The 10,670-nt window shown below is 38.8% G+C and overlaps 1 protein-coding gene across 2 annotated transcripts; it reads right to left on the reverse strand.

Annotated features, from left to right (window-relative positions):
- Positions 1-2,797: 2,797 nt before the first annotated feature.
- On the reverse strand, positions 2,798-9,272 carry Oxsm (3-oxoacyl-ACP synthase, mitochondrial). Of its 2 annotated transcripts, none has more exons than XM_010640169.3 (3): positions 8,081-9,272; positions 6,171-7,185; positions 2,798-4,294 (listed from the first exon to the last, which is right to left on the reverse strand). In XM_010640169.3, the coding sequence occupies exons 2-3, from the start codon at positions 7,151-7,153 to the stop codon at positions 3,892-3,894; spliced, it is 1,386 nt and encodes a 461-aa protein (XP_010638471.1). In that variant the 5' UTR covers positions 7,154-7,185; positions 8,081-9,272; the 3' UTR covers positions 2,798-3,891. The 2 variants fall into 2 exon arrangements, with proteins under 2 accessions (XP_010638471.1, XP_010638470.1); XM_010640168.3 differs by lacking the exon at positions 8,081-9,272 and adding an exon at positions 7,998-8,074.
- Positions 9,273-10,670: the final 1,398 nt, after the last annotated feature.

The raw sequence follows: 10,670 nt of genomic DNA on the forward strand, positions 1-10,670 counted from the left end.
TTATGGTATTTGGTTTGAAGCTATCCTTGCCAATTTAGTGACCCCTTACTCAAAATTTAAGAAAGATCTGAGGATATAACTCAGTGGTAAAGTGCTTGCTTAGCATCACTGAGGCCCTAGGTGCAATTCCTCAGAGAGACGGAGAGAGAGAGAGAGAGACTGAGACAGACAAAGAGAGATAGTGACAGAGACAGAGAAAAAGAAAGGTATGTGAAATAATACCATAATGCCAAGCACATAAACACTACCTGTTGTTTTTATTATTATTTCAGTACTGAAATTCAGCTAATTTAATGCGCAGAATTTCTGGACACACCATGAATGCAGACAAATTAGCTAAACATTTCAGAGAATGTGCTTCCTTGCAGGTAGAACCACAGCTGCCAAACTAAAACCCACTGTTCAAATGTGGCCCCCTGCTGGCCAATTCCTGCCAAGCTCATTCATTTACATATTTTCTGTGTGGCCGCTTTTGCATTACAAGGGCAGAGCTGAGAAGTCATAAATGAGACCATAAGGATCACTGAGCCAAATATATTTACTATGTAACCCTTTAAAGAAAGCAAGTGACTGGATCCTGAGCTATAGCCATTTTTGTTCAAGATAATATATTTGTGAGATATGACTGTAAATTATGGCAAATGTTTTAAATAAAAAATTAAGAAACGTATTACTGCTAAAGACACGTTGGCATTAATTTCCTCACAATGGTTCCTCTCATTTCACACATACTTATTCCATCATTCTCGCTACTTTCTGAAGCAGTTCTAGAAGTCATCTTTCATAAGTGTGGAGGAGATATGATAAAAAAAAAATATATAGTGAATGTTGCTTCTGAGTGCCGTCCAACAGAAAGGCAGGCTCATAAAAACATTACGGTGTGTCTTCATCCACCTTATTCACCACATCTAGCATCACGCAACTTTGATATGGCCATAAAAAGTAAAATTTTGAATTGACTCTGGACGTTAAGATAGCCCTGTCAGTGCATAATGAAAGAGGCCTTCCAGAACTGCTTCAGAAAGTGGCCACAACATTGGGATGTGTGTTCAAAGCAAAGAGGAGAGGCAGATTAATAGCAATGTGTCTTTTATTGTAATAACATTTTACAATTTAAACATTCACTATCTAGGCCGATGTGGTAGCACACACCTGTAATCCCAGTACCTAGGAGGCTGAGGTTGGAAGATCACACGAGCTTGAGGTCAGCCTGGGCTGCACTGTGAGTTCAAGCCCAATGTGAACTACACAGTGTGACCCTATCTCCAATAAATAAATAAGCATTCACTATCTTTTTATCACACCACAGTCTCTTTATACTTCAAGTCAGGCTGCCTATGTGAAACAATTCCAAAGAAATTACCACGATACCAGTCATCTTTCTCTTACTGGTCCCAAACATCAAAGCTGAATTCCAAGTAACTAAGACACTAGTATGCACTAATTGTGGCTATGGTTTATCTTCTGCACTTATTCTCAACAGTAACAACTCTCTTGGTTTTCTAATAATAGGAACATTGAGGTCCTGGAGGTATTTTCCATTACTGTTGGGACTAATTTTTGTTCATATTGGAATGTATGTTTGAATATGTAGAGGCATATATGCACACGTGTGCGCCACACATCTGGCCTTGTGCAGGAATACTGTTTTTGTTCACAAGGTCAATATGGTCTTTCCCCTCATGAAGAGGAATGTTCTTAAAAGGAAATTAAAAGTGCAAAAACATACACGTAAAAAGATCATTTTTGGCAGTATGAGATGTGAAGAAACAGGCTCTGAGATAGAATTAGCTACTTTAGACTGGGTAGCTAGAGAAGGCCTCTCTAATTGAGAACTGTGTACTGAAATCTGAATCAAAAGAGGAAGCCAGTGTTCACATAAATTTAAGAATAAAAGTGATTCAGGCCAAGAGAGAATAAATACAAAAGTAGAAATGAGCGTGCTACATTTGAGGAATAGAAAGAATACCACCATGCCTTGCATGCGACCTATAAGATATAAGACTAAGAGGGAGGTCATATACAGGCAGGGACTTTGCAGGCCATGGTCAGGGGTTCAATTTCATCCTAAGTCAAATTGGAAGCCACTGGAAGGTTTTCTGCAGGAAATGATATATCTAATTCATATTATGAAAAGATCAATTTTCAGCCATGATATGAAAGGTGTTTTAGAAAGCAGTGGGTAATGGAAACAGAAAGATCAAAAAGTTTAGTCACTGCAGTCCAGAGAAGAGATGATAATTTTGGTGAAAATGAAGAAAATATTTTGTATATTCAGCTGGAATGGCTCTAGGATTAGGAAAAGGAAAGGAAAGGAATCAGGAATGACTCATCATTCTCGTGATATGAGCTACGTTAGATAACAAGCATGGTAAGTCAATCAGTAGGTAATTGGCAAAGCAATTTACTAAAATTCATTTATTTGTTCATTCAACAAATGTTTATTTGAGACCAACTTTTTTCCAATGTTCTATGAAGTAAGGATAATAGCAATGAAGGAAGCAATAAAAATCCCTGTTCTGATGTTTATATTTTAAGAAAAAGACAGTAGAAAAAAAGAAGGGGATTTTGTGAAAGAAAGAGGTCACTCATTACCAAATCCTATCACCTTCTAAATATTTCTTGCCCTTCAAGTTGAAAAGTGAATGGCAGCTACATTAAGGAGACATTAGAGCCAGGTGTGGTGGCACAAATCTATAATCCCAGTACTCAGGAGGTTGAGGCAGGGAGTATTGCTGAGAGTTTGAGGCCTTGGAATACATAGTGAGCTTGGAATACATAGTGAGTTCAAGGCCACCCTGAACTACATAGCAAGACTCTGTCTCAAAACACAAACAGGAAAGAAGGACAGAGAAGAAAAAAGCCAGTAAGGAAGATATTGCTGATTTGGTTAATACTGTGGGCAACTGAAGCTCTAGCTGACTGGGAATCCGGTCAGCCCTTCCTCTAAAGGGAGGCTTGAGGCTCTTAGCAGCTGTCCTGTTCACTGGCTGAGTGCTGCCTCTGCTGAGGCCGCAACCCCCACCTCGAGCATTTCCAGTCTTCTGGGAATGAATCAGATCATTTAGTTTTTGAGAAATCCTCAAGGAAGAAAAGTAGAAGGTCCACTAGCACTTGTGGTGGAAAAGTTGGAGGAACACATGATACTGTCATCACTGCAAAGAGGTAGGCTGAAGGGATATGGCCTGGTCACCAACAATTTCTATTTCGAAGATCTTTATCTCTGTTAATCACTCGGTGCCAGAATGAATGACAATTAATTTTTATTTCCTTCTTTCAGAGAACCAATAGCTTGGTGGGTTAGGGAAATTTAATTAATTTACTGAATTACAGAATAAGTAACACAAAGAAAACAGGGTAGAATAGGTAAGGGGAAAACAGATCATTACAGGTTGACAGTTATACTCAAAGAATGTTGACTGATGATGAAACATGCAGTTATACATTCCTTCCTATATTCTGAATAATATGAATAATGTGCCTAGAATTGTACCATTTAACAACCCTGCCCAGAAAGAGGAGCTGCTCTATAAATATCTATGAAATGGATAGAAGCACATGAAATACAGAAGTTGTCTGATCTAGAATATTAGGAAAACAGATCAGCTGTCCTTAAGGGTGGGTTATTTGGTCTATCAGCAATATTTAGAGATATTTCTGGTTGTCATGATTAGGGAAGGAGTTGTTACTGGAATCTAGTAGGAAGAGACCAAGATGCTGTCAAACAACCTACAATGCACAAGACCTCCTTCACTCAACAGTGAATTATCCCATACCAATACCAACACAGTGCGAGGTTGAGAAACCTTAATGTAGATAAAAGATATTTCAGTATTTATATATATATATATATATATATAAAAGCCAATGTTTTATTACACAGGATTTGTCCTATATGCCAGCAATACAAAGTGCTGCATTTGTACCACCAAATCCAAAGGAATTGGTGAGTCCAATACACCTTTTATCAGTTTTCCATTCTTGTGCCTTTAGTGGAACATAATTGAGATCAAATTCTGGTTCTGTACAATCCAGGTTTAAAGTAGGTGGCAGTTTTCGATGGTAACAAGCAAGTGCAGTAAAAGCGGCCTCAACCACACCTGCAGCACCCAGCAGATGTCCTGTGGCTCCCTTTGTTGAGGAAACTGCCAGGGCATATGCATGGTCTTTGAAGAGATGCTTGATAGCTTTGTTTTCGGCAGCATCTCCCAATGGTGTAGAAGTAGCATGTGCGTTGACATAGGATATCTCTTCAGGTTGTATACCTGCATCTTTTATAGCAGCAGCCATACATCTAACAAGAAAAGAAATTCAATTTATCAGAACTAATTTTAATTTTAACAGATTCTTTACCTGAAAATCTTGTGCAAAAGCAGCACAGGTACCGGGAATGTAGCTCAGCAGCACCACACCTGCCTGCAAGCACAGGTCCTGAGTTCAATCCCCGGTACAGCAAAAACAAAAACAAAACAAAACAAAAAAGAAACACAGGTATCAGAGCACAATGAATGAACCCCATCTCAGATTACCATGTGCTTTAAATGCTGTCTATGTGGGAATAATGAGTCCCTTGGACTGATTCATCACTAAGAACTGAACACACTAAAGACTGTATAATATGAAATAAAATATAATTCCATTTATTTGAATTGGCATATTTGTTTCCTTGGGGGGAAAAAATCACTTTTACTCAAGACTAAAATAATTTCCTTCTAGGAATTTTTCATGAGCAGAGGCAAGCTGGAGATTTAAAATATGGGGAAAGGTATGAAACTATGTTCTATGTTTCCTCTCATGTTCAAATGCAAAATTTGACATATTTCCCACTAATCTACTACTTCAGTACTTCAAATGCCTTTCAAAATCCTTTTTGTGTATTCTAGAAGAATTGTAAATAAATACAGAACCAAAAGAACAAACAAATCTAAAAATAAAAATTATCTAGAGTAACTTTTGAAAATGTGGATATCATCTGGGCAAGGTGGCAGACGCCTATAATCCCAGCACTGGGAGGCTGAAGTAGGAGGATTGCCAAGAGTTGGAGGCCAGCCTAGGCTATGCAGTGAATTCAAGGCCAGCCTGTGCTACATAGTTAGACCCTACCTCAAGAAAAGCAAAGGAACAAAAAAAGAAAATCTGGATGTCAGCATCTTTTTCATAGTTGATCTCTTGGCTGCATATATTCACTAACAGCTCTATGTATAATTTTTACTGTGCTGAAAGGTTTCCTCTAAAGATAACTATTTCCACAACTAGTAGTTACTATGCTTGACATATCTAGCACCAGTAAGTACTCACCAAAACTCAAAAGTATAATTTAGAGCTCAGTAAACTATGGCTCTGCACAGATGTCTGCTTTTGTAAATACCGTATTTTTATAGAAACACACGCACACCTATTACACTATATTGTCCATCACTGCTTTCATAGTACAAGGGCAAAATTGAGTTTCAACAGAGATCTTATGGCCTACAAAGACAAAAATACCTGCCATCTGTCCCTTTACAGAAAAGGTTTGCTAACTCCTGGTTAATTTAACTGGGTAAATCTAACCCATTAGACAACACATTAACAGATTATCAAGGATTTTTTTAACCTCAACTTATTACTTATCTCTTCTACAAAAGTTGAATTGCTTTTTAAAGTGTGGTCTTTAGAGTAGTAGCATCACTATTACCTAAGATCCTGTTAGAAATGTAGACTCTCAAGAGCTACCCTAGATCTACAGTAACAATCAGTAAGATCCTTCAGTGATTACAGTGTGAGAAGGACAATTTGAAAACAACAGAACATTAGTGGAATGGAGCACAGACCAGACATCTAGGATGGTAGACGTTACTCTCTAAGTCTGATGAAGTGGAGAAAGGAGAAGGGTGAGAGGGTGTACATTGATAGTTATGAATCGCAAGTGCAGACCTGGAAAAGTAGCAAAGACGTAGTTTCAAACTACATCATAAGTTTACTAGTCTTCACTAAAATCCAATTTTTTAAAAGTTGTTCAAATATTTCAAGCAAAAAATTAAAAAATAATTTGGTTAATTTAAAAATGAAAAGACCATAGATACTGTATACCAAGACTTACAATTTTAGACATTACAATTTTCTCTAATTTGAAACTTCAACAAGACTTATATGAAAAAAGCATTTTCAACAAAACCACCAGTCTTTACCTTAAGGCACCTTCTCCTTCAGGATCAGGGGCAGTCATGTGACCAGCATCACCTGAGAGTCCATAGCCCAAAACTTCTGCATAGATCTGGGCCTTTCTCTGAACAGCATGTTCATATTCTTCTAGCACCAGCACGGCTGCACCTTCTCCCATTACAAAACCATCTCTCTTCGGATGAAATGGTCGACATGCCACCTTAGGATCTGAGTTTGTGCTTAGAGCCCGAGCTCTGGAAAACCCAGCAAGAGATAAAGGACTGATACAAGAATCTGTACCTCCAGCCACCATTACATCAGCATCACCATGGGCTATAAATCTGAAAGAGTCTCCCACAGCATGAGCTCCTGTGGTACAGGCTGTGGATACCGCATGGTTAGGGCCCTTGAATTTATATCGAATACTGACCTGGCCTGCAGCCATGTTAATCAGAATCTTAGGGACAAAAAATGGACTGACTTTATTGTACCCTTTTGTCTGAAACATCAAAGCAGTTTCAGAAACAATTTCAAGGGGCACCATTCCCATCCCAATTGCAACACCAGTAGTCACTTGATCAGCTTCTGACTGAGGATGCCAGTCGGAATCTTTCAAGGCTAATTCTGCTGCCCCAATGGCCATGATGGTGGGAGAAGACATGGACTTGACATCTGACCTGGACACAAAGTTTTGTTCATTGAACTGACCTTCATCAAAACCTCTTGGCACATAAGCAGCAACACTGCAAGGGATATTTTTATACTCTTCACCAACCAGTGAAACAATTCCACTTTGTCCCTGGAGAAGCCGATCCCATACTAGCTGGGTTCCAACACCAAGAGGAGTCACTAAGCCAATCCCTGTAATGACAACTCTCCTACTCAATCTGGATGTTGGCACTGTTCCAAAAAACCTCCTTTTATTTCTTATTAACCGCTGGCACAATCTTGAATACAGAAGATGAGTGCTTGCAACTTTTAGGAAATTTCCTAATCGGTTTGACCACATGGCTGAGATTTCGGATGATCAGAAACACATTCCTGTAACAAACCACAAAATAGCCAGGAAATAGACATTGTTTAAATAGCTTAAGGATCTAGCAGCACTCCAGATGTTCTTTAGGTACTTGATGAGAGCTAATGAGCACAGAAAATATAACATCATTTTAATTTACACTTCATCAACAAACCACCTTTCAGACTGTAACCACACTCGGATATTAGAAGACAAAGAAGTGAACTGATGATTCACTTGATTTACTAAAGCAATTATACGATGAAAAATATCATGGCACTCTTAATGTGATACGAACTGCAAAAATCATCTTTTAAAAGGATACTTAGGATTTACTTTAAGTACTATTTCTAGTGTCTGCGGCACAGAAATCACCTTTCAGGGCTTTACTCCTCTTTAATACCTGGGGATACTCCAGCCTTTTCGGAAAGTACCCAGGACCAAGAGGCCGGGATTAAGCGTCTGGAGATCTGGGCTGAGAACTAACTCTGTATCCAAGCTTGTAAGTGGCGGAAGGGGAAGTCTACATCCCTCTAAACTTCTCCAATCAAATCATCTGTGCAAGGAGAGGTTAAACGAACTGATCACGCCAGCAGTACCACAAAGTCAGGGGCGAGAGAAAGGAGTGCAAACTATTCATTCCCTGCACTGCCTCTCCAAGCACCCACCCACCCACCTACCCACACACACACACACACACACACACACACAAACACACACGAAGAAAGCAAGGCCAGACAAAATCAAGCCCTGCGTCCTCCGATTTTCCGCGGGAAACCTAAACCTGCCCCAATCTGAAGGTGGAGGCACACAAACAGAACTCTTGAGAAGTTGATACCTGTAACGGGGCTTACGCCGGGCAAGCAAATAGTCCCCAGCATTGGCGGCAGAGCGCGCACGCGCGCGCACGCACTTACGTACCTACAACCTCGCACGCAGCGTCACACAGGAGCGCGCCTCAGCCTGTTGACGTTGCTCGGCGTCGCCCTGTTTTGAGGTCGGTCGTCTGGGCTGCCTTGGTCCTGCCAGGTTTTTAAAGCTACTCCTCAGTACTGTCTTTCAGTGACTCCCAGGTAGTCAAAAACCTGCGCATAACGCGGTAAAATAGTATTTTCGCTCAGCACAAAGGAAATTTTTTGGGAGAGGCATTGGTAATGCCTAAATATTCCCATGTTGGCAGAGAAGGGACGCCATCATATTCCACTGGAATCCTAGGAAAGGAAATGACTGTAATCTCAAAAGTTACTACTATGCTTCTCAATGCTGTTTCTAATAGTGAGGAATTCCAAAGGTCAGGACATTTGTTGTATAATTTGCGGTACATCCAAATACCAGGCAGCCATTTAAGATAATTCTACAGGTGAGTACTGTAGAATAAAATAAATGTGCAAAGATACTGAGAGTCCTAGGCGATAAAAGTTACAAAACGGTACACAGCATATTCATTTTTAAAAAATAACTTTAAAAGTCTACAAGGATGTACAATGCGTATGTTGTTCTCCACCTTTGCTTACCCAAGTTTTGCTGCCTTTATAAAATAATCATAGTTTTGTAATAATAGCTTTTTACTCTGAAAAAATGTCCACGATACACATTCAACGTCTGATAGAACGGAAACAAAATTAAAGAATGGAGACATTTATTTCTAAACGTCTGAAATTTTCATTTATTTGCTTAGAGCTGGCTACGCATCTTTAAAGGGAAAATGTTAACATGAAAATATAAAAAGTCAGCAGATGGCATTTATAGGCCATTTGTTGTTCATGCATGTCTCAGGTGGTTGACTGTAAAATATAAACCCGAACTTTCTAGTTAAATTTATGTTTGTTCCAGACTGATAACCTCTTGAAGCCATTGTTACCAAGTAGAGTACTGGTCCTTTACAGCCCTTGGAAAAAAACTTGGGTTGATCTTAGCGTTGTGGTTAGTCATATATTTAAAAGAAATTGGAAATTTATTTTGTCTAAAATACTGTGGGGAAGCCCAGTGTGATGGTCAGTCAATCATCCTTGATCCTGGGCCTATCCAGTTACCTGTTAGTACTTATTATCTTTATTCCATGAAAATAGAATTATTTTAAGGAGAATTTAAATAAACACATTAAATAATATGTGATAAGTACCCATACTTGCCTTTTTTTATTGTTATACAGTACTCTTTAGTGTGAAAAGACCTGTAAAATCTTGAAGGTAAATTGATATGAAACATACAGCCTTAATTCTGGTTTGGTTTAGGGTTTTTTTGTAATAAAATAATCTTGGACAAGGAGCAACAAATCATTTACAGTCTTACAAAAATTGAATTTTTCTTTCTATAAAATGGAATACTACTCATCCATAAAGAATGAGAAATTAGATTCATTTATAGGAAAATGGATACATATTGAGGATATACTCCTAAGTGAAATAAGTCACACGTTGTAAATACCAAATAGTTTCTCTAGTGTGAAAAGCTATAATAGTACGTAAGATCCTAATGAGATAATTGACCATGTGAAATAGGAAGAAAAGGGCTAAAGGTGTAGGGAAAGTGGGAAGGGTAGGGGAAAGGAAATAAGGGGAAAGAGGGGAATGTGGGAGAATGGAAAAATGGAAATGGGGTGTCTGTTAGTGGGGAGGATAGGGACGGGGGGAGGGAGTGGGAACCAGGACCTGTCATGTGGAGGTACAGGATCCTGATGGTGAATGTGACTGTGCTGTATACCTAGAATGTGCCAATAAACTTAATAAAAGGGGGGATAGAGATAAAATAAAAGAAATTTTAAAAATCTTACAGAAAAGTAAAAGCCCACCTCTGATCATTTTTACTTTCCTCTGGAAAGGGTAAGAACTTTTTATAATTCTTATAGCTGTATATGATTTAGTGCCATATTTCTTGCTACAATGCCATGGTATTTTCTTGAACTAAAATCTTCAAACTGGCTCCACTTATTATAGTCTCAATATAAGACTTCTTAGGTTTACTTTAAATTCTTTATCATCTTAGTCACAACTGTGGCTTCCACTTTCTATTAAATAAGCTTTCTACCAGCAAACTGACACTTCTCATGCTGTGGTATGAGAGAAGCAAACCCAGGGCCTCAGGTATGGTAGGAAAACATTATATACTGAGCTACAAACCCCAACCCACTAGAGATCTCTTGATCCACCCAAGGCTTCAAAGAAGTGATCCTTGAACGTAATCTTAGAAATAAATGGATATTTGTCTAGTGAATTGGGTGGAAAAGGGCATCCTGACAGGAATAGAACAAAGGACTACAGGGATAAAGAATCAGGGTATCTTCCACAAACTACAGTTGTTCCATTTGAACAATGTCAAAATTGAGCTGTGGGACAAAGCAACATGAGAATAAGGCAGGAGTCAGATCACAAAGTTTTGGGTTATACACTGAGGCCTTTTTTATTTAGTCGTGTAGGTTAAATAAAGATCATATGCCAGCAGCTCTGGTCTAATTTGGAATGAAACAATTTTTTTTCAGATAAGGTCTCACTATGTAGCCCAGGCTGGCCTC

Source organism: Fukomys damarensis, unplaced genomic scaffold (genome assembly GCF_012274545.1).
Source record: "Fukomys damarensis isolate Sample0158 unplaced genomic scaffold, DMR_v1.0_HiC HiC_scaffold_28, whole genome shotgun sequence".
Classification (NCBI taxonomy): domain Eukaryota; kingdom Metazoa; phylum Chordata; class Mammalia; order Rodentia; family Bathyergidae; genus Fukomys; species Fukomys damarensis.

Bases quoted from the DNA above. Each gene is read 5' to 3' on its own strand.
- Oxsm (XM_010640169.3), bottom strand. From the start codon at position 7,153: ATGTGGTCAAACCGATTAGGAAATTTCCTAAAAGTTGCAAGCACTCAT. The intron at 4,295-6,170 runs GTAAAGACTGGT...TTTTCTTGTTAG, and splicing joins GAAGGAGAAGGTGCCTTAAG to ATGTATGGCTGCTGCTATAA.